Consider the following 25,444-nt stretch of genomic DNA (forward strand, 5'->3'; position numbering starts at 1 on the left):
GCTGCCGCTTGACATTGCATGCTATTACCTAGTCTATCATCTACCAAGACTCCCAGATCTTTCTCCATTTTTGATTCCCCCCTAACGTGTATGGTGCTTTTATGTTTTTAGTCCCCAAGTGCAAAATCTTACACTTCTCCACATTAAACCTCATTTGCCATATCGTTGCCCACTCTGTTATTTGGTCCAGGTCATTTACTTTTATTTTCATTTATTTTCTCTCATGAATATTTGGTTTTATGTATACACATATAAATACATATGTAGTATCACGTGTATCAGTTGTATCATTACGGATATTAATTCTGAGTTTTTATATATATTTTTACAGTTTCCAGTGTGTGTGAATAACCGGTATGTAGCATTTTAAAATGTATTCAATATGTATTTAACATTGTTTTTTTTAATTTTTTTTTTATCATGAATCATGCCCATAATATGTTCCCATTTATGTATAGTATGGAGGCCGCTGCACTTGTACCTCTGTGGTGTGAGTATTTGCCTCTAGGACCTAGCGGATGTCTATTGGCATCCGCACTATAAATTTCCCTGGTCTAAGATGGCGCCATAGAGGCCTGAAGAAGGAGCGCATGCTCCGTAAACGCGTCGCCGCCTACGTCATCACGACCGGGAAGTGTCGCCAGATGTAACCCCTGCGTCCCAGTCACCAGGAAGCGCCGACATCTATCGGCTGCAGCGGAGCACTAGAGACTGCCGGAGACATCCTGACAAACTTTTCTCACGGAGAGACATGATTACACACAATATGTTGCCCTCCATACTTGCTCAATTGTGAGTATATTGGTGTATATTGTCATGCTTATTAAACCTTCCTACTGCACTTAGAGTGGCGCCTGTCTTTTCTCCAAACCATCTTGGAATGGGGGTTCTGCGACCTGAGGTACGCTGCAACTCTGGTCATGACTGCTGTCGTGACCAGGGTTATGCGACCTTGCAAGGTACGTGTTTCACTCGCCGGTCAGACCCCGTCCAGTGAAACTGTCGCAGGACTACTAGCGGGGAGCTAGTAGTTGGGTCGCACTCGCAGGCCAGATTGAGAAGACCATAAGGATCTAGAATATCCAGTGAGTCACCTAGTCCGGCTGTTGATTGTAGTTCTCACAGGAGCAGTTGATTGTAGTTCACACAGGAACAAAAATAATAAAGAAAAAATAAAAAATTTAATTTCAATAGGAAAAAATGACAGGACCGCAGATCCTAGCAGAGAGCCAGGTCCTTTCTCCTGAACTAGGCAGAATAAACTGGAAGTCCTACAGCAGGAAGTGATGGTATACCCTCCGGGACTGCCCCAGGGGCGTAACTAAAAAGGTTTCCGCCTAGTCCTACTCCTAGAGAGCAAGAGCAAAAGCCTGTCAGTGAACGAAAGAGAAAAAAATGGATTTTTGTAAAATCTTACCGTAAAATCCTTCTCTTAGCTCATTGACAGACGTAGTCCTCGGTGATTCAACACCCTCGGGTTATGCTGCTCTCCACAGGAGTAGGACTAGACAGGAAAGAAAATGCTCTGGCCACACCCTAGGGGCAGTCCCTAAGGGTATATCCTCTCTCTTTCTGCTACAGCAAATCAGTTATGTCACAAAGCAGTGTCTAGAGAATTTAACCCAACCCAACTCAAAAACAGAGGGGCGGGTACTACGTCTGTCAATGAGCTAAGAGAAAAGGATTTTACGGTAAGATTTTACAAAAATCCATTTTTCTCTATCGCTCATTGACAGACGTAGTCCTCGGTGATTCAACACCCTCGGGACATCCCAAAGCAGTACCACAAATGAGGGGTGGGAAATTGGAAATCAAATCCAATCTTGAAGGCCCAACCGGTGCCAACTAGAAGTTTACAATGCTCATCCTCAGTGATGAGACTCAACAGAAATTTTTCAACAGAAAAAAACCCTCGAGGTAGACCACCGGTCTCCTCAAATTGCGGCCTGCAAAACCTTGCGGCCAAATGAGGCATCCGCCGATGCCATCACATCAATCTTATAAAATTTTGTAAAGGTATGTACCGACGACCAGGTGGCCGCCTTACATACCTGGACCACTGACGCCTGATGGCGGAAGGCCCAGGAAGTACTGAGCGCTCGAGTGGAGTGCGCCCTAACAGGGAACGGAGGACTCCGACCCTTAATAGCATAAGCCTGTACCACCGTCTGTCTAATCCATTTGGAGATAGTCGCGGCAGATGCAGGCAACCCCTTTCTGGGGCCATCCGGGATCACAAAAAGTGAATCCGTCTTACGGAACGATTCCGTAGCCTTCAGGTAAACCCTGATTGCCCGAACCACATCCAAGGAATGCAACGCATGTTCCCGATGATGCTTGGGCTGAGGACACAAGGAAGGTAGTACGATATCTTCATTCAGATGAAAATCTGAAACCACCTTTGGAAGAAAGGATGGCTTAGGATGAAGCACTACCTTATCCCTATGAATCACTAAGTATGGGGACTGGCATGATAATGCAGCCAGTTCTGACACCCTGCGTGCAGAAGTGATAGCCACCAAGAAGGCCACCTTCTGGGATAAAGTAAGCAAGGGAATCTCCCTGATGTTTTCAAAGGGAGGTTTCTGTAGAACCGACAAAACCAAATTAAGATCCCAGGGCGGTAAGGGCGCGCGGACTGGTGGAGCCAGGTGCCGCACCCCCTGGATGAAATTCCGCACCAAGGACTTGGTGGCTAAAGGTTTCTGAAGGAAGATTGCTAATGCTGAAACTTGACCTTTGATGGTGCTCAAGGCTAGTTTCTGCTCAACCCCTTTCTGCAGAAAGGCCAATATTCGGGTCACCGAATAGGTACGTGGAGGAATCCCTAAAAATTCGCACCACGCGATATAAGTCTTCCATGTGCGATAATAGACCTTGCTGGAAGTCGCTTTCCTTGCTTTAATAAGGGTAGGAATAACTGAAGTTGACAACCCTCTGTCCTTCAGTACCTGGGTCTCAATGGCCAGGCCATTAAAACCAGCGACTGTAAAGCATGATGGAAGATTGGTCCTTGAGACCGCAGACACTCCCTGAGACGAAGTTCCCAAGGAACGTCCGCGACTAGTATGTCCAAGCCGGCCAGACCGGCTTGACGAGGCCAGCCTAGAATTTCTAGGACCACTGGCGCTGACTGGATCTGAACCAGGCGGCCCTAGAGCTATCTGCCCCGACCATCCGACAAAGTCTGCTCGTTCTCTGTTCCCACACATTTATCAGACACCTGATTCCTATCAGGAACGGTGATCTCTCCTGGTTGAACCTCCGGGACCGAAGTCACCTGGCTAAAGGCTTCTTGGTCTGTCTGTTCAACCGGATCCGATTCTTGTGGGGAACTAAGACTAATCTTTGCAAAAGGTAAAGGAAAAGATCTGTTCAGGGAACGGTAACTACCGCTCCCTGTAGTACTTAAATGTTGGAAGGGAAGAATCGCACCGGTAGCAGTGATCGATGCTCGATCTAATGCCCTGAATACCGGTGAAGACGTCCCCCCCACCCTCAAACCGGGTGGGGGCGCACCTTCAGGCTGTGTAATCCTTTGCTTCGGGTTTGGCTGAGTCGGTCTTTTGTTTGTCCGACCAGCCCTTCTTGAACCCTCCTGGAGGAGCCTTGCCTTTCCCGCTTGTTCCAGCCGGGCGTACGAACCCGTTACAAGGTCCCTTAGCTTTAGCAGCCTGTGGCAAGAAAGTGCTCTTGCCCCCAGTGGCGTCCTTAATGATCTCATCTAGGGTGGCCCCAAATAGGCGATTCCCCTGAAAGGGGAGATTCGTCAAGGTCTTTTTGGAACCTAGGTCCGCTGACCAGCATTTTAACCACAGCACACATCTGAGTATTACCACTGACATAGATGCATGCCCTAATAGGGGGGTAGCATCCAAGGCTGCATCACAGACAAACTGTAGCCCTTGTATAATCTGTTCCATCAATTCAGATGTTCCCTGGGGGATATCTTTCCCCTTCAGGTCCTGGCGCACCAATCTCGCCCATTCCGTAAGTGTCTGGGAAACCAGACCAATGACAATTACTGGTCTAAATGCTGACCCTATCAGGGAAAATATAGTGCGGGACTCCGCTTCCACCTTCCGATCCACCGGATCCTTAAAGGACGAAGTGTCCTCTACTGGAATAACCGTGGCTTTATTCAGTCTGGAAATAGGTGGGTCCACCACTGGAGGTACCGTCCATTTCTTAATGAGGGATTCCTCAAATGGATAGCCTCTAGCAATACGTTTGGAAATAGTAAAGGAATGCTTAGAATGCTCCCATTCTTCTTTAATTTTATTACCAAAACACTTGGGTACAGGAAAATCCTTCACCGTTTTGGTGGGTTTGTTAGTACCAAAGGGAATCTCTGTTTCCGTTGCCTCTGCCGGTGAAACCAAGTCTTAAGGTTTCCCGAACCGCCACAACTAGTGCGTCCACCAATGCTTCTTCCCGAATTATGGCGGAAGTATGAACGTCCTCCTCACTGTCTGAAGGAACTTTACCTGAGACAACAGCCCTTGCAGAGGGACCTGCAGCTGCAATGACCATCTCAGACTCTGAGTCTGAAGTGTCAGATGATATAGGGGTAGGCGGGGGTCGCTTTCTTGACCCCCGTTCCTGACAGGCCGCCTCCACCCGAGCCACCATAGACTCCAAAACTGCTGTAAATGCATGCATACTCTGTGCACCGGCGGATCCCATGGCCCCCTCAAGGGAAACAGGTGGGGGTACTTGTGTGGCAGGGTCCATGATAATTCCAGTAAATACCCGGAAAATTCAATCCAAAAATAAATAAAACTTTTTTTTTTTTTTTTTCAGACTCCCAGCGCCACAAAGCCCCTCAGTGTTACCTGCTAGGGATCCCTATCGAGCGAGAGAGAGAGAGAGATAGACCCCCAGGCTCACCTCTTGATGCTCAGAGTTCACTGCAACTAGTCTCAGCACTGTTTCAAACAAACAGGAAGTCTCTTGGCTGGCTGCCCGGGAAGAAAGGAGGCGGCTCCGCCCCTCTGCACGCCTTCCGGCGCCTCCCCTAGCTCCACGAGGTGTTTGGGTCACCTCAAACATGGCCGCCCCCATGCTGAAGACACGAGGCTACGCCAAAATGGCAGCCTCGTGCGATCTACGGCGGTCTGTTACCGAATAGCGGCGTGACTGCAGAGTATCTCGGCATCGCAAAATCTCTCTCTCATGGAGATCAGCTTGACCGGCGGTACCGAACCCTGGCGGACCGCGTGGCCGTCGGGAGGCATGTTTTAGCTGGAGGAATGACCTGGAAAGCCGCATACATGTCCTGTGGCTTCTGACAGGTAGGATACTTTCTATTATCACAGTAAGATTCCAGTACTGCCACAGATTACAATCATTTAAACATACTTGCAATTAGATTGTCAGCTCCCAAACCAAGCCTTCTGGCTTTTTGTACACAAGAATCACACTCAATATAGGGGGATCTGTGCCATGTTATAGGATAGAGGGAAACCCATCCTTACCATTACAGAGAGGGGCCCGCGTTCACCACAGGACCCGTCAGGGGAAATGGGGGAACATACTACTCACCGTACCGGAACCAGGCGGGCGCCAACTCCTGACAGTACCCCTCTCCACCGAAGTTGGAGGGCTGTCGACCAATACGGACGCCGTGACTCATGGTCTTTGGCGTTTCAGCGAGACGTCTAACTCGCAGGGTCAGTCCCCGTCCAGTGGGACTATGTCGCGGCCGACCCAGCGCGGAGCTATGGCCTGCACGCGCTCGTAGGCTGAACTGGGGTGACCACTGGATCTCAACATCCCGCCCGTCGCCCAGTTCAGCTTTCTTGCTTGAAGATCTCACAGGAACACTGGAGAAAAAAAGCTGTCTAAAAATCTTTTTAAAAAAAAACCGTGCCAGGACCGTGCCTAGGTCCTTACTCCTGACTAGACAGAAAAAAACTGATTTGCTGTAGCAGAGAGAGAGAGGATATACCCTTGGGGACTGCCCCTAGGGTGTGGCCAGAGCATTTTCTTTCCTGTCTAGTCCTACTCCTGTGGAGAGCAGCATAACCCGAGGGTGTTGAATCACCGAGGACTACGTCTGTCAATGAGCGATAGAGAAAATACTTTATGCTTCATTGTTAGACAGCACTCGCTGTCCACTCCCCCCCCCCTTCCATAACTGAATGAGATATCTGGACAAGGAAAAGATTTGCGAGTTTACCCTCACATCAGAATCCAAATCAGAGTCCGCCGTCAGAATCCTGAAAGCACATCTGTCTCTCCATCAGAGCCTTCCACACATCAGAGCCTCCTTGCACATCTGTGTCCCCATCAGAGCCTCCTTGCACATCTGTGTCCCCATCAGAGCCTCCTTGCACATCTGTGTCCCCATCAGAGTCTTTCTGCAGATCTGTGTCCCCATCAGAGTCTTTCTGCAGATCTGTGTCCCCATCAGAGGCTTTCTGCAGATCTGTGTCCCCATCAGAGTCTTTCTGCAGATCTGTGTCCCCATCAGAGGCTTTTTGCACATCTGTGTCCTAATCAGAGTCTCCTTGTACATCTTTGTCCCCATCAGAGTCTCCTTGTACATCTTTGTCCCCATCAGAGACTCCCTGCACATTTGTGTCCCCATCAGAGACTCACTGCACATTTGTGTCCCCCATCAGAGACTCCCTGCTCATTTGTGTCCCCCATCAGAGACTCCCTGCACATTTGTGTCCCCCATCAGAGACTCCCTGCACATTTGTGTCCCCTATCAGAGACTCCCTGCACATTTGTGTCCCCCATCAGAGACTTCCTGCACATTTGTGTCCCCCATCAGAGACTCCCTGCACATTTGTGTCCCCAGAGACTCCCTGCACATCTGTGACCTCATCAGATCTTTTTACACATCTGTGTCCCCATCAGAGCCTTTCTGCACATCTGTGTCTCCAGTGGAAAGCACATCTTCATCCACATCAGAGCCTTTTTGCACATGTGTGTTCCCATCACAGCCCATTTGCACGTGTGTCCCCACCAGAACCTTTCTGCAAATCTGTGTCCCTATCAAAGCCTCCTTGCCCATCTGTGTCCCCATCAGAGCCTTTCCGCAAATCTGTGTACCCCATTTTTCAACCATACAGGACTCCATTGCTACTTAATCATGTTTACTTACCTTTTGAAAGTTTTTTTGCATTTTTGTGTTATTTTTATATACATGATACAAGTTAGGTCCATGACTGCTGCAGCAAGTTGATGATTCAGCATTCATTGCTATGTTGTACCCTGCAGATCCTCTATAGTACGGCAACAATGGAATGATTATGGTCTATATGGAGTGCCATCAGTCCCTATACTCTTGATATATACATATAATTTGTGTACCTGCACATAAAAGTAGACTGACCCCAGTGTTTTGATTGTGTTGTTTATACATGAATGGATATTTCACATGTTGTACTTTGTTAATTGCTGGTTTATTAGAAATCAAATGTTTCTACTGCTCATGTTTCCCAGCGCTCTGGTTTCCACCTCATTTAAAGTCCCAAATCTTCTCCTCTATTCAACATTCTAAAGAAAGGGCCAGTTTACTGTCCTTCAGACCTTAGGGGGGCCAGACTGTGTCCAATGGGAGTGAACAATGTTCGATCTTTGGTATTAGGGTGAGAAATAGTTGGCACCAATGGGAGGAATAGTGCTACATTTTCTTTATCAGTAGAAGGAATTACGCCCCATCGTTGGTGCCAGTGGAATGAATAGTGCCCCATTGTTGTCAGTGGCATGAATAATGCTTCAAAGACTGGATAAAGGCATGCAAAGGGCCGCAATTTGGAGACCACTGCACTAGACTATTAGTGGTACACTAGCACCATCATGTGGTCATTTTTCCCAAGAGCTTTTTGTTTCTAAAGGCTTATACTTGTACTACTCCAAGTGGTTAATACACAACAGGTGGAATGTACACATTCACAAATTATGGCAGATTTTATCGTCTAAAAGTGGAAAATTCAAAAATGGCACCTAAAGCTGGGGAAGATCAGGGAGTTAGCTCCAAGGGTGGGTTGAGCACACAGTACTGCAGCATTGCTGTGACAGAAGTTCCTAGTAAATAGGAAAAAAAAAAAAACTGTTGCTTGGCGACCCATGTCTGTGACACACACGTTTAAGGTGGCGTAGCCGCTGTGCGACACTGTTTCTGGCTTCAAAATACACACCAACCCTGCCCCTTTCTGCATGAATGCAGGGGCCTGGGATTCATGGACTGTACAAGTGTGTGTGTGTGAGAGAGAGAGAGAAAGAAGCAGCACAGCAACAGACAACACTTTCTAGCTCTGGGCACTGCTTTCCAAGGGGAGATATATTAACTCCTGCTTCACCCACCTTGGGAGGGCAAAACCCTGCTCCACTGAGAAGGCCCTCAGGGATAGGGCTTCCTGTACCTGTATAGCACCCTGTTGCTAACGGCACCTTACTGTACTGATGTACCAAGGGTAAATGCCCAATTCAGAATCAAGTGCCCACTGCAACATTAAGTGGGGGTTTGGGAATAGTCCCTGAAGCCATTGCTGAGAGGCACCAACCTGGAATCTGCAAGTAGCTTCAGTGGTTTAGGTGAAGCTAGGTTGGGAGAAAGATTAAGTAAAATATAAGGGATGCCCAAAGTGCTTTTTACCACTGTCCAATCACCTGAAGCTCTCTGCACATAATGCACGGTCAATGATTATTGGAGCAGTATGTCCTGTACTATATGCTAAACCAATCACCTTTTTAAACAGATTTCATGATGAATGTGCATACTTGTATTACTTGAATCAAACATGCACTACTTTGAGCACACTCTACCATTTCTACATTCGTCTCTCAGAAAAATTATCTACGCAAGATGTAAGCATCAATGCATATTTTATTTTTTTTAAGGATTTAAGAAAACATTACAATTTAGAAAGAAAGAAAGCAAGGTAAAAAGTTAAAAAAAAGTGGAAATCACACTCAACTAATCATGGGAACTACATATGCTGTTAAAGTCCGACAGTAAAATAGTTAAAGTTCCAAATAGATCTGAAGCAATTTTCTGTGGAACTACTTTTGTAAGGGGATAAAGAAAAGCTGTAAGCCCAGTGACCAAGTACAATTCTACAAATTTACAGAAAAAAAATAAAGAACTGCATTGCTGCTATTTTCCCCAATATTTCACAGTAATCACATAGATGTTGTACACATGCACAAGTGTTAAAAGTTAGAAGCATGTTACATGAACGTTGTCACAAGAGGGGGGCCTTATGCAGTACATTCATGCTATGACAGATCAAAGGCTGTAAAATCGCAGACTACGATCCATTCCTGTTGAAGCTAGGAACTTTGCATTCTGACCAAATGCCAAGCCTGTGGTAAGCGCGCTGTGATCTGTGGAAGAATAAATTTACATGCTTAGTCATTTAATTTATTAATAAAATCAAGATAACTCAGTGCTCTAACTTAACCACATCCTAAGCTGCAGTGCCAATTATCCTTTAGACGACAAACTAAAATACATGCAATATACTGTGTGAGAAAAAACAAGGACCAATATCAGTAAACAATGCAGTCAATATTCCCATCTAAAAACATTTTCACTATATACTGGTGATTTAAATATCACTATAGTGAGATAACTAATAACCCACACTGCTCCTGCCTACAGTATCTCACAAAAGTGAGTACACCCCTCACATTTTTGTAAATTATAGCTTTTCATGTGACAACACTAAAGAAATGACACTTTGCTACAATGTAGTAGTGAGTGTACAGCTTGTATAACAGTGTAAATTTTCTGTCCCCTCAAAATAACTCAATACACAGCCATTAATATCTAAACCGCTGGCGACAAAAGTGAGTACACCCCTAAGTGAAAATGTCCTAATTGGGCCCAATTAGTAATTTTCCCTCCCCACTGTCATGTGACTAGTTAGTGTTACAAGGTCTCAGGTGTGAATGGAGAGCAGGTGTGTTAAATTTGCGGTTATCACTCTCAGTCTCTTATACTGGTCACTGGAAGTTGAAGATGGCACCTCATGGCAAAGAACTCTCTGAGGATCTGAAGAAAGAATTGTTGCTCTACATAAAGATGGCCTAGGCTATAAGAAGATTGCCAAGACCCTAAAACTGAGCTGCACCGCAGTTGCCAAGACCATACAGTGGTTTAACAGGACAGGTTCAACTCAGAATAGGCCTCGCCGTGGTCGACCAAAGAAGTTTTGTGCACGTGCTCAGCGTCATATCCATGAGTGTTAGTTGTACTAGCAGAAATAGAGGCACTAAACAAATGAAAGCCAAACTCAAGCTAACACTTAAGCAGTTACAGCAACAGTTTTGATTGCTTTTGGGATAAAGGTTTTACATAAATTAATAAAAGCCGACCATTGTAATCCCCGTCAGTGTTAAATGGTTTGTCTTAACCCCTTAACTGCTACATTTGCTTGACAGATTGTTCTGTTGAAAAAAAAAAAAAGCGACTTACTGGCTAGATCCCCAGGTGCAAAAAGAAATGAAGCCTTCAAATTTAAAACTAATCCAGCCATCACATCTAATAACTGGTAAGCTGCAGTATAATAAATGCTTGCTTTTGGGTTTAATACCACTTTAAAAACCCTCAAATCGCAGTGCTATACAGCACTGTATAACTTGTTCATATAAACAATCGTTCACTATCCAGTACAAGTGGTGACCGATGAACACAAGATAAGCACTTGGGAAGTTATTTTTTAAAGAAATATTGCTAGAGATGAAGTAGAAAGCACCACATCCCTTTGTTTAAAGTAGCTACAATAAAGGGGGGCAAGGTGGGACTTTAACGGTGCAAAATGATGGAGAAAAATCTGGATTCTCAAAAATTGTACATTTTATTACACATAGGAGGTGAGGACAAGACAGTACATCAATATAAAATGATAAAATCAAGAAAATGCACTCGAAAATATCAACTCTACATGTTTCGCCATCTTCATAATAGCTTCTTCAGGAGTTTTCATAGACATTTCTCGAGAGTGAACATTTCTAGGTAACAAAAAGGAAAAAACATAAAAGACATAGCATGTGTATATATATAGGGCTTATCTCAATGGTCCTAAAGTTGAGTGCCCAATTGATTTACATTAGAAAGACAATGATACCAATAAAAGTACCTTAAGATGACCTGAACCCTTTCTTATGCCGAAGGTGGAGGCAATAAAGGTGACGCCACCCAAGCGAGCACAGAGGGGGAGGGGAACCGAGACATCCAACCTCTTAAAGTTGACCCATAGAGAGGGTGACAGCCAAGCTAGGAATGATAGGTAAAAATAATGAGACCAGAGCATGGAAATACACTTCAACCCAAGATTGCTATATCTCCAGTTGTATAGGACTGAATATCAGGTTGAAAAATTGCTAAAATATTCACCTGATTATAATGAATGTGCAGTTGATTCACTAGGTACCCCAATGTAAAAAAGCAGGGAGGGAAAACAAAGTTTCCTTAGTATCCCCAAATGGGAGGTATCCCTTAAAGAGAAAAATGGAGTTTATTAATAACAATGACAAACTAGTCTGTCAAGTTTTGAGGGTATGCATACTTACCCAAAATTGGCAAAATTGGGCACATGGATTATCATGCAGTATTCAAAAGTTCACCGCCATTGTAATTGAACAAATTTTCCAATAGTACGCTCCAAATGAAAGAGACTGCACGGGAGGAGAAAGAAGAGAGAGGCATGGAAGGACATAGTCAGCATCTAATATACAAAAGATGTAAGGAGAGAAGCAGGGTTTAGAAGATTTCATTTACCGCAAATGGTCTCGAAGCTCATATGTCGTTCCCCGGTGGTCTAGTGTAATACTGACTGTATTGCGCCGGCATTTATACACCCTCTCCACTCCCTCGGCGTCTGACGTCACCGAGGGAGTGCGAGCGAGGTACGCCCAGTGGTCCAATGGAGACCGAAGAGGGAGTGCGTCATCAAGACGCGACCGCATCGCATTGTTCCGCCGGAACCGGAAGGTCGGGGATGGCAACATCCGGTCCGGACATAATGTATGCAGAGGAGGTAACAGATCGCCAGAGACAATCTGAAATGGATCCAAATGAAACTGACAGCATTATTAAAGGCCGGATTTCAAAAGATATATCCACAATGCCTGTATAATGGGGAAAATCTAAAGACACAAAAGGTCATAAAGAAGAAGATTAACCCAATTAGTAAATCAGTCTGTATTGTGATAGAAATGAAAATTAGAAAGAAGAGGTTTTTTGAAACTCCATTGGACACCTGGGAGTTTGAAAGCGGTGCTGCTACTGACCAGGTTGGACCAATTTTCCTGGAAAATAAGTGTAGGGCACCGCGGGTGCCCATATGGGCAACAAGGACAGAGGCTGGAAATAGGCTCGGATCCAATGGGTCCCCCAATGTGCTCACCTTAGGGTCTGCCACCCCCAGTCGCATCCACATGACGGCAGGGGTCAGGAAAAAATATCCAATGGGCAAATCACAAAATGTTCTTGTTCTTTGAAAGGTAGATGAACTACATCTGAAAAAATAAACATATAATTGTTGTAAGGCAATTTTACCGAAAAATATATGTCATGTGCCAATATAGGCACCTAGAAAAAGGGGACTTTGTAACAAGGGTTCAAAATCCAAAATGCTGGCCAGCATCAGAAATCCTGTACTGAATCAGCAATAAATACAATTGACATTACCTAGCCAAGAAAGGGTTTGAAACTAATGGATTCATTTATACCAGGATACTGAATAGCCGATAAATTAAATATCCACTTGGTTTCACGTTGCAATAAATTTCTATCTACACTTCCACCTCTTTCATTGAGTGGGATGTGTTCCAAAGCAAAGAAGGTCATCATCCTATCATCAAAGCCATGGTATAAACCCATATGTCGGCTAATGGGACTTTCAAACTTTTTGTTCTTGACAAGTTTGACATGGTCACGAATTCGATTAAAAAAAGGCCTTTTTGTTTTGCCTATGTAGAAGGCTTTACAACTGCAATACATTATATAGACAATTCCTACTGTTTGACAGTTTGCATAGAAATTCGGTCTATACAATTTTCCATTGGGAAGAATAATTTCACTTAAATTAGGCAGATATCTGCAGAAATTGCATTTTCTGCAGGAATATGTGCCTGTAAGTGTTTTTTTACATTTATTTGAAGGAGCATAGTGACTATGAACCAATTGGTCCCTTAAGGAGCGAGACCTTTTAAAAGTTATCTGGGGGCGGGCATCAATAAATTTAGATACCTTTTCATCTGCCTCTAAGAGGTACCAAAATTTATGAATTGACCGTACCTGGTCATGTGGACCAGAATATCGTGTAATTAGACGTACCCCATCAGTGTTGGTTTTATTCTTTGTCTTTTTGCCAAAAATCAAGTCAGTCCTGTTCCATTTTTTCGCTCTATGATAAGATTTTTTAAAACAGGCCCTACTATAGCCTCTACATAAAAGTCTCCTCTGTAAGTTTTTGGCTTCTCTCTCGAAATCTTCAGATTTCGTACAATTACGCCGTAATCTTAAATACTGGCTATATGGTATACTGGATACCAAAGGTTGAGGATGGGAACTGTCTGCCCTCAGTATAGTGTTACCTGCAGTGGTTTTACAGAAGAGGGTGGAACCCAAAATGCCATCTTCATCTACATAAATGGTAATATCCAAAAAGTCCAAAGACCTTTGGCTATAGGTGTAGGTAAATTTGAGATTGAAGTCATTGACTTTCAAACACCTCAAAAAATCTCAACAGCATGCTTGGAGAACCTGTTCAAATCATAAAAATGTCATCAATAAATCCTCTCCAAAGGAGTATACAAGATAAAAGAGACTCCAGGTTATCCCTGGAAAAAAGGTCACGCTCCCATCCCCCCAGGTGCAGGTTGGCATATGAGGGGGCACACTTGGTCCCCATAGCCACACCCTGCACCTGGAGGTAATGGGAGCCATTGAACAAGAAGACATTGTTGGACAAAATAAATCTAAGGAGTGAGATGACAAAGGCATTATATTCCACTGAAGAACCTCCTCTTTCTGATAAGAAGTCCTCCACAACTCGAACCCCACAATGATGTGGGATGGAGTTGTAGAGGGCCTCTACATCAATGCCCACTAGCCATGCCTCCTCAGGGACTTGGATGCCATCAATGGCTTTGATGAGATCACTGGTGTCCCTAATGTAGGAAGGCAAAGCCAGTACATGGGGACGCAGGTAATCATCCACTAATTGGTTCGCTCATTCCGTTAGACAGCCATTGCCAGAGACTATTGGTCTCCCTGGGGGTTTTTTGAGGTTTTTGTGAACCTTAGGTAAGGCATACATAGTAGGGGTTTTAGGATCCTTGATATTCAAAAATTCCCAAGTTTTCTTGTCTATCAAGGCTCTAGAATAGGCTTCAAGGATAAGCTGACGATATTTGATGATTATTCTTGCTAGGAAACTTTCAGAAATTTTTCTATACCAATCTTTGTTATTCAAAATGTCCAAAACCATAGCTTCATACCCTAATGTGTCCATTACAACGACGTTTCCGCCCTTGTCTGAGGGTTTTATTGTAAGGGAGGAGTCGTTTTGAAGTGATTGAATAGCCCTAATCTGACTATTATTCAGGTTAGAGGAATTCACATCTTTCCACTTAGTCTTCTGAATTTCCCTAATCACTTGTTGGGTGAAGGCCCAAATGTTAGGGTTAGATTGCAATAGAGGAAAAAATTGGGATTTGGATTTATATGAGGATGGAGGAGGAAAAATGGGCTACGCTTCACAATTTTCTAGAGTGGCCGTCTGATCAATTAATTCATCAGAAAAAGGCCAACCTGATGAGTCTCCTTCCCAGAGTTCCATCAAATCATTGAGTGCCTGCATTTCGGCCAGAGACAGTTCCTGGTCTTGTGCAGGTAAGCAATTAGATTTGGTCAGTTGATCTGCTATGGATTGATTGTCTTTATCATAATTTACTTTAAACATCAATCTACGAGCAAACAGGTGAACATCCTTAATTAGCTCGAAGATATCGATTTTTTGAGTGGGACAAAAGGTTAGACCAAGAGATAGAACATATATTTGGGTTTCATCAAGTTTTTTACTGGATAAATTAATAACTTTCAAGGTATCAGAATCTGAGGTCTGAAGCTCAGAAGGTAGTTGCTAACTAGATTGATTCAACATGACCAGGTACGGTCAATTCTAAAAAATTTTGGTACCTCTTAGAGGCAGATGAAAAGGTATCTAAATTTATTGATGCCCGCCCCCAGATAACTTTTAAAAGGTCTCGCTCCTTAAAAGACCAATTGGTTCATAGTCACTATGCTCCTTCAAATAAATGTAAAAAAACACTTACAGGCACATATTCCTGCAGAAAATGCAATTTCTGCAGATATCTGCCTAATTTAAGTGAAATTATTCTTCCCAATGGAAAATTGTATAGACCGAATTTCTATGCAAACTGTCAAACAGTAGGAATTGTCTATATAATGTATTGCAGTTGTAAAGCCTTCTACATAGGCAAAACAAAAAGGCCTTTTTTTAATCGAAATTCGTGACCATGTCAAACTTGTCAAGAACAAAAAGTTTGAAAGTCCCATTAGCCGACATATGGGTTTATACCATGGCTTTGATGATAGGATGATGACCTTCTTTGCTTTGGAACACATCCCACTCAATGAAAGAGGTGGAAGTGTAGATAGAAATTTATTGCAACGTGAAACCAAGTGGATATTTAATTTATCGGCTATTCAGTATCCTGGTATAAATGAATCCATTAGTTTCAAACCCTTTCTTGGCTAGGTAATGTCAATTGTATTTATTGCTGATTCAGTACAGGATTTCTGATGCTGGCCAGCATTTTGGATTTTGAACCCTTGTTACAAAGTCCCCTTTTTCTAGGTGCCTATATTGGCACATGACATATTTCGGTAAAATTGCCTTACAACAATTATATGTTTATTTTTTCAGATGTAGTTCATCTACCTTTCAAAGAACAAGAACATTTTGTGATTTGCCCATTGGATATTTTTTCCTGACCCCTGCCGTCATGTGGATGCGACTGGGGGTGGCAGACCCTAAGGTGAGCACATTGGGGGACCCATTGGATCCGAGCCTATTTCCAGCCTCTGTCCTTGTTGCCCATATGGGCACCCGCGGTGCCCTACACTTATTTTCCAGGAAAATTGGTCCAACCTGGTCAGTAGCAGCACCGCTTTCAAACTCCCAGGTGTCCTTCAATGGAGTTTCAAAAAACCTCTTCTTTCTAATTTTCATTTCTATCACAATACTGACTGATTTACTAATTGGGTTAATCTTCTTCTTTATGACCTTTTGTGTCTTTAGATTTTCCCCATTATACAGGCATTGTGGATATATCTTTTGAAATCCGGCCTTTAATAATGCTGTCAGTTTCATTTGGATCCATTTCAGATTGTCTCTGGCGATCTGTTACCTCCTCTGCATACATTATGTCCGGACCGGATGTTGCCATCCCCGACCTTCCGGTTCCGGCGGAACAATGCGATGCGGTCGCGTCTTGATGACGCACTCCCTCTTCGGTCTCCATTGGACCACTGGGCGTACCTCGCTCTCACTCCCTCGGTGACGTCAGACGCCGAGGGAGTGGAGAGGGTGTATAAATGCCGGCGCAATACGGTCAGTATTACACTAGACCACCGGGGAACGACATATGAGCTTCGAGACCATTTGCGGTAAATGAAATCTTCTAAACCCTGCTTCTCTCCTTACATCTTTTGTATATTAGATGCTGACTATGTCCTTCCATGCCTCTCTCTTCTTTCTCCTCACGTGCAGTCTCTTTCATTTGGAGCGTACTATTGGAAAATTTGTTCAATTACAATGGCGGTGAACTTTTGAATACTGCATGATAATCCATGTGCCCAATTTTGCCAATTTTGGGTAAGTATGCATACCCTCAAAACTTGACAGACCCGCATTGCTTTTGTCATTGTTATTAATAAACTCCATTTTTCTCTTTAAGGGATACCTCCCATTTGGGGATACTAAGGAAACTTTGTTTTCCCTCCCTGCTTTTTTACATTGGGGTACCTAGTGAATCAACTGCACATTCATTATAATCAGGTGAATATTTTAGCAATTTTTCAACCTGATATTTAGTCCTATACAACTGGAGATATAGCAATCTTGGGTTGAAGTGTATTTCCATGCTCTGGTCTCATTATTTCTACCTATCATTCCTAGCTTGGCTGTCACCCTCTCTATGGGTCAACTTTAAGAGGTTGGATGTCTCGGTTCCCCTCCCCCTCTGTGCTCGCTTGGGTGGCGTCACCTTTATTGCCTCCACCTTCGGCATAAGAAAGGGTTCAGGTCATCTTAAGGTACTTTTATTGGTATCGTCTTTCTAATATGTAAATCAATTGGGCACTCAACTTTAGGACCATTGAGATAAGCCCTATGTATATACACATGCTATGTCTTTTATGTTTTTTCCTTTTGTTACCTAGAAATGTTCACTCTCGAGAAATGTCTATGGAAACTCCTGAAGAAGCTATTATGAAGATGGCGAAACATGTAGAGTTGATATTTTCGAGTGCATTTTCTTGATTTTATCATTTTATATTGATGTACTGTCTTGTCCTCACCTCCTATGTGTAATAAAATGTACAATTTTTGAGAATCCAGATTTTTCTCCATCATTTTGCACCGTTAGTCCCACCTTGCCCCCCTTTATTGTAGCTACTTGGGAAGTTATGTTTTTGGACACTGCTGGATTTTCTGGGATTGGTGTGCAAAAAAATATACACAGCGCTAAACAAAAAAAGCCATGTTCAAACTAAAAAAAAGTGATATCTATGTAGTTAAGCATAAATCACGTATCCTCATACAAGTAAACATAGGTCTGCAAACCATAACTGTGTAACTGTAAGCATTATCCATAATATGAGTTCTCTCTCGCAATCCTCTTACAATGATTTACACCTTTCCGCGTGTCACACATAGGGCAACCGATTCACTTGAATGGGCCGCCCTATGCGCGTTTACTGCGCAAAAGAAACTTACACACCTTTTTGGGCAACAAGCTTCAAGAGATTTTGTCACACGTTTTGCCGAGAGCGCTGTGCGTTTTAGATGCGCAACAATAGCGGCAGAATTGCACCACATTTAGGGTGCCATAAAGAATGAATGGCATCCTTCTCTGGGGCGTGGCCAGGATGTAACTCGGAGCGGACATGCATCGCTGGAGCTCTGATCCTGCTAAATTACAGCGAGCTTATTACAGGACTTTTTGCCGGCTCCCGAGACAGAGATCAGGTGCGCCAGTTCCACTCACCATTTTTCTGCTGCCTACGGTGCAGTCTTTCATGTTCTTGAACGAGCCTCGCATTGCCCGATCCTTGGCTACCACCTCCCGCTCTTCCTCCACAGCAACCATCTTGCCCACGAGGTCCCCTGTTAAGGCCATGTCTGTCGGCACACAGACAGCAGCTCCTGCCTTGGCTGAGGACTCCCCATCCAGTGCTGACATTTTGGCTGCTATTACAGCATGTAAAGAAACTTCAACAGCCAAAATAGACTACCTGGCAACTGACATCAGCCTTATTTGGCACGATCTAGAGATGTTTCGCTCCAGGGTCTCTGAGCCGCGTGTCAGCTATGAAGGAAATTACCTTCATAGCATAATTCTAGAGAACTGCGGACCCTCCAGCTGCAGATAAAAGTGTTGCAAGAAAGAGCAATTAACAAAGAGAAGAGACTCCAGGGGAATAAAATTAGGATACTTGGTCTCCTGGAGCGCGTAAGCTGGACAAGATAGCGGAACAGCTTTTATCCACCATCCTCGACCTTGGTGACTAACCTCTCACCTTCCTGGTTGAATGGGCCCATAGGGTTGCTACATCGCACCCCCCCCCCCCTTACAGGAGTCTCACTGCATCTCTCCTACTAAGCTTGGTCAACTACTGCGTCTGGGATCACATTCTGGCTGCTGTTCATCTCAAGGCTGACGTGCGCTATGAAATGACACAAAGCTGCTCTTTTTCCTGATTATTCGTCGGAGATCCAGCAATGTCGCAAGTCCTTCAACGAGGTGTGGAAGCGGCTACTGGATAAGAATATTTGCTTCAGCCTTTTATACCCTAGCAGATTGCGCATTGCGGATGGAGATTAGGTCAGTTTTTGTGACACTCCGGAGGCTGCATAGGATTGGCTAGATACCAGCTGAGGCCCGACTTGCACCCGGTTCTACCACTGAGCTGATCTGTCATAATGTTTATAATTTTTTCAGCTGGATGGCTTTTTTTCTTCTTCTCCGTATTGCTGTACTGTTGAGTGTTCAGGGGGTCTCGTGTATGGGCTTTAGGAGCCCTTAATATCCCCCCCCCCTCTGTTCTGCAGCTTGCGTTACTTACTGAAGCTCTGACACCTGCTGCCACACACTGCTCAGTTTCTGTTGTGGACTTACTAGATAGAGGTTCCTCCTTTTGTACTGTCTGTTCCCTGGGATCTCCTGCTGCTACCTCAGTGCCAGGTTTGTTTCTCTCCCGGGAACCTTCAATTACAGTGGACAGTGCACACACTGGACATAGTGAGTTTTTGATAAGCAGTTTAACTGTTACGGGTATAGGCCCTATCTACTGTTTCTCTATTACTCGGGATGTGGCTGGATACAGACAGGGTATGCATTTCAATGCTTCTTGAGTTAATGCTTTGTGTTTCTTATCCACTGTCTATATTATGGTGCTGGCTCATGTTCATTTGGCTGCTTTTGGGATGTGATGTCCCTGGCAGTCACTCTCTCTCCTTTTCAGACTAACAGGTATTCTTCTAAGATTGCCCTGTATTTGGCTCCAGCCACCTTCCCATCAACTCTTTTATAACCTAACCCTGCTTTGAAACTTTTTCACAACCTTATCCATGACCTGTCTGGTGTGTTCCTTGGCCTGCATGATGCTGCTTGTTCACTAAGGTTCTCAAACAAACCTCTGAGGGCTTCACAGAACAGCTGTATTTACACAGATTAAATCACACATAGGGGGACACTATTTACTAATTAGGGGACTTCTGAAGGCAATTGATTCCACTAAATTTTAGTTAGGTGTATCAGAATAAAGGAGGCCGAATACAAATGCATGCCACACTTTTCAGATATTAGTAAAACATTTTGAACACAATTTATCATTTTTCTTCCCCTTCACAATGTGTTGGTTGGTCTATCACATAATCCCAATAAAATACATTTACCTTTTTGCTTGTAACATGACAAAATGTGGAACTTTTTAAAGGGGTATGAATACTTTTTCAAGGCACTATATATACACATATAGCTTGGCCATTTTTCAAAAGAATTTGAACAAAAACTTTTCTTTCACTCATGGTTAGTATTTGGCTGAAGCCATTTATTACCAATCAACTGTGTTTACTCTTAAAAACATGACAACAAAAACTACCCAAATGACCCTTATCAAAAGTGTACATACCCTTGTGATTTTGGCCTAATAACATGCACACAACCTGACACAAAGGAGTTTGAATGGCTATTAAAAGGTAACCATCCTCACCTGTGATCTGTTTGCTTATAATTAGTGTGTGTGTATAAAAGGTCAACGAGTTTCTGGACACCTGACATATCTTTGCATCTTTCATCCAGTGCTGCACTAAGGTTTCTGGATTCTGAGTCATGGGGAAGCAAAAGAATTGTCAAAGGATCTGCAGGAAAAGGTATTTGAACTGTATAAAACAGGAAAGGGATATAAAAAGATATCCAAGGAATTGAGAATGCCAATCAGCAGTGTTCAAACTCTAATCAAGAAGTGGAAAATGAGGGGTTCTATTAAAGCCAAACCACGGTCAGGTAGACCCTGGCCTACAGGGCCCACTAACAGGCCAGATTTTAGGTATTACCTTGGGGAGATGCAGACTAGAGTACTGCAATCACTGAGCAGCAAATGATATCACCTGGGATGTATTTCAGTTATCTTGAAAATCTGGCCTGTTAGTGGGCCCTGTAGGCCAGGGTTGAGGACCACTAAGGTAGACCAACTAAAATTTCAGTCACAACTGTTTCGGATGCAAAGAAAAACCCACAAACAACTTCTGGTAAAGTACAGCACTCTCTGAAAACATGTGGTATGGAGGTTTCAAGATGCACAATAAGGAGGCACTTGAAGAAAGATGGGCTGCATGGTCGAGTTGCCAGAAGAAAGCCATTACTACGCAAATGCCACAAAGTATCCTGCTTACAATATGCCAAAGAGCACAGAGAAAAGCCTCAAACCCTCTGTCACAAAGTCATTTGGAGTGATGAGACCAAAATTGAGCTTTTTGGCCACAACCATAAATGCTACATTTGGAGAGGAGTCTACAAAGCCTATGATGAAAGGTACACCATTCATACTGTGAAACACGGAGGTGGATCGCTGACGTTTTGGGGATGTGTGAGCTACAAAGGCACAGGAAATTTGGTCAGAATTGATGGCAAGATGAATGCGGTATGTTATTAAAAAATACTGGAGGAAAATTTGCATTTATCAGCCTGAAAGCTGCGCATGGGACGTACTTGGCCATTCCAACATGACAATGATCCTAAACACAAGGCCAAGTCGACCTGTCATTGGCTACAACAGAATAAAGTGAAGGTTCTGGAGAGGCTATCTCAGTATCCTCCTGACCTCAATATCATTGAGCCACTCTGGGGAGATCTCAAATGTGCAGCTCATGCATGACAGCCCAAGAATTTACAGGAACTGGAGGCTTCTTGCCAGGAAGAATGGGCAGCTTTACCATCTGAGAAGATAAAGAGCCTCATCCACAAATACCACAAAAGACTTCAAGCGGTCATTGAAGTTAAAGGGGGCAATACACGGTATTAAGACCTGGGGGTATTTAAACTTTTGATCAGGGTCATTTTGGTAGTTTCTGTTGTCATTATGATTTAAAAAGAGTAAACAGTTGATTAATAAATCAACTGTTCTTTTCTAATCCCCTGGACAGAAACCAGCAGTTATCCCCTGCAATGCAGACACAGTCCCATCACAGGGAGGACCTTTTTCTTTTACCGTTTTTTTTATGTTTTTTTTTTTTAATCAGAGTTTGGCTCTAGATCAGGGATCGCCAAACTTTCTAAACAAATAGCCAGTATTAATACCCCACCATTGTTGGTGTCATTGAGAGAAATTGTGCCCCATTGATACTGTCATTTGGAGAAATTTTGCCCCATCATTGATGTAATTCTATCTCTGTGCATATGTGCTTTTGGTATGTGTAAGCTGCTAAAAGACATTTACTCTTAACTGCAACACCACCCTAACTGGAACCTGTTTACTATATCTGTGTATTTGTGCTTTTGGTATGTGGCCTTTCTCATCTGTTGCCCTATGTGCATTACCATGATGATGTTTATGTTGTTCTGAAGTGTCAAATAATGCTTTACGATTAGGCCTTATCTTTATAGTTATTCTTGCCCCTTTTCAGTCTGAATTTAGAAGTGAAAGATCCACTCATGATTAATTAACCAATTTCCACCCCCACCCTTATACAAGTATAAATTTAGTGCGCCCTTAAGGGGAAGAACATTGGTGGGGTGACACATTGCTGGGCATCTTTCCTTAAGGCTTCTTTCTCTAAGTGATTTTTTCTACAAGTGATATGCACTTCAAACTCTGCACTATCTGATCATCTATTTTCTGTCCCTCCACAGGTATGTGTAAGCTGCTAAAATACATTTACTCTTAACTGCAACACCACCCTAACTGGAACCTGTTTACCATCTCTGTGCATTTGTGCTTTTGGTATGTGTAAGCTGCTAAAAAACAGTTACTCTTAACTGCAACACCACCCTAACTGGAACCTGTTTACTATCTCTGTGCATTTGTGCTTTTGGTATGTGAAAGCTGCTAAAAGACATTTACTCTTAACTGCAACTCCACCCTAACTGGAACCTGTTTACTATATCTGTGCATTTGGTATGTGGCCTTTTTCATCTGTTGCCCTATGTGCATTACCATGATGTTTATGTTGTTCTGAAGTGTCAAATAATGCTTTACGATTAGGCCTTATCTTTATTATAGTCATTCTTGCCCCTTTTCAGTCTGCATTTAGAAGTGAAAGATCCACTCTGCTAGACATCCTTATATCCACTCATGATTAATTAACCAATTTCCACCCCCACCCTTATACAAGTATAAATTTAGTGCACATTGCTGGGCATCTTTTTCTAAGTGATTTTTTCTACAAGTGATATGCACTTCAAACTCTGCACTTCAGCGATTGCACAAGGCAAGCAAACACCAACAAGCACCAAACTGGCTGCAGGTGACCTTGTCTCTCTATTCAGCTCTTTGCACACTCTGTAACATGCACTCCCTACCACTCCTGCTGACAGTTGTGTCCTCTCTTCTCAAACTCACTCACCGTCACCCCTCTTCTCCACCCAACAGCTTATATACATCACCCCATCTTCGGTCCTCTCCCTATTACTTCTCCTACCAACTATTGCTTACATCCACACACTGAGAAAAGGTCAAGGATTCTGGGGCATGTCCCTTCATATAAATCACACTCCCACATTATCTCCCTCACCCTTCTCCTTGCCTCTGGTGACATATCCCCAAACCCAGGGCCTCCATTTAGCTTTTCACCACTCTTCCACCACCATACACCCTCTGCCAGCAGCCGCAACTCACAGAACCTAGTCTCCCCTTCTCCTGCGCCCTTTGGAATGCCCGCTCCATCTGTAACAAACTCACCTCCCTCCACGACCTCTTCATCACAAATTACTTTAACCTACTCGCCATCACTGAAACCTGGCTTCATAATTCCAATACTACTTTTCCTGCTTCCCTCTCCCATGACGGCCTCCTCTGGACTCACTCTCCTAGACCAGGTGGATGGAAGGAAGGTGGAGTGGGAATCCTTCTAGCCCCATACAGTACCTATCAGGTACTTCACCTACCTCCCTCTCTGACATTCTCCTCTTGAGGTGCATTGCATTTGTTTATTTTCTCCTGTTTGTTTAAAAATCGTTGTCATCTACCGACCCCCTGGACCAGGATCCACATTCCTTGATGACTTTTCTGCCTGGCTACCCTACTTTCTTTGTTCCGATATCCCCACAATCATTCTTGGTGACTTTACATCCCAGTTAATGCCAATACTACTACTGCTTCTAAACTTCTCAGCCTAACCTCATCTCTTGACCTGAAGCAATTGATACAGTCTCCAACAAACTCCACTGGCAACACCCTTGACCTTGTCTTCTCCTGTCTATACACTCCCTGCAACCTCTCCAACAAACCTCTCCCACTCTCTGATCACCACCTTATTAGTTTCGCACTCTCCCTGTCTTTCACCTCCTCTCCCTCCAACCGCCTAACAGTTACCCGTAGAAACCTTCGCCACCTCAACCCTTCTATGCTCTGCTCTGCCACTGACAATCTATATGACAAAATATTACCCTCGTCATGCCCCACCCTAGCCACTTCCGTCTAACAGCTCGCTGTCATCCTCCCTAGACAAGCTCGCTCCCCTCACTTCACGCAGAATTTTGCCCCGACCCCTACAACCGTAGCAAACAGACACCCGAAGTCTCAGAAAACGTAGCTGCGCTCTTGAGCCCCTGTGGCGTAAGACTAAGTCCCTGGAAGACTTCAACAAATAAATCTGCCATTCTAAAATATTATTCCTGCCTCCTCACTGCCAAGCAGACCTATTTTACCACGCTCATCCATTCTCTTCTAGTCCCCGTCATCTCTTCTCTACCTTTAACTCTCTACTCTGTCCTCCACCAACTCCACCCTCTAACTCGCTCACTGCCCAGGAGATCGCCAATCACTTCAAAAATAAGATAGATACAATTCGTGAGGACATCTCCAATGTGCAGAAACCTCCACCACTTACCATCCCATATCCACAGGTACAATCATTACTTCCCTCGTTCTACCCTACTAGTATTAATGAGGTTGCTGTACTTTTAGCTAACACCCATCTAACCACCTGCCCCCTGCTCCCTCGCACATGCTACGCTCACCCTCTGACTCTATTCTACGCTCTCTAACTCACATCATCAACCTCAACCTCTCTTCTGGCATCTTCCCTAATTCTCTAAAACACGCGCTAGTCACTCCCATCCTTAAAAAGCCCTCACTGGACCCCATCAACCTTCACAATCAACGCCCCATCTCGTTACTCCCCTTCTCCTCCAAACTCCTTGAACGATTGGTCTACAACCAACTGAGTGACCATCTGACTAAGAACAATCTTCTTGATCCCCTTCAGTCTGGGTTTCACCCTCAACATTCCACTGAAACTGCTCTCCTTAAACTCACAAACGACCTACTAACAGCTAACACCAATGGACACTATTCTGTACGCCCCCAGTGGAAGTCGGAAATGATGAAACGCGTCGAGAAGTGACCAGACGACGTAACCGGCATCACGTGTGAAGGCGGAGTAACAACCTGGAACTAACTGGGCTAGAGTGGAGCTGGCTTAGGGTGTGCAGCGGTCGTTTTCTCTTT

General features: G+C 43.9%; 1 protein-coding gene across 1 annotated transcript in view; it reads right to left on the reverse strand.

Annotated features, from left to right (window-relative positions):
* Nucleotides 1–8,824: 8,824 nt before the first annotated feature.
* PRPF19 (pre-mRNA processing factor 19) overlaps nt 8,825–25,444 on the reverse strand; it is a 328,967-nt gene continuing 312,347 nt past the window's right edge. Inside the window, exon 15 of the mRNA XM_082268946.1 lies at nt 8,825–9,342. Coding sequence (XP_082125072.1) covers nt 9,245–9,342 — 98 coding nt within the window. The 3' untranslated portion in view covers nt 8,825–9,244. The remainder of the gene's footprint in view (nt 9,343–25,444) is intronic.

Source organism: Pelophylax lessonae (assembly GCF_965119305.1).
Source record: "Pelophylax lessonae genome assembly, chromosome: 9".
Classification (NCBI taxonomy): Eukaryota; Metazoa; Chordata; class Amphibia; order Anura; family Ranidae; genus Pelophylax; species Pelophylax lessonae.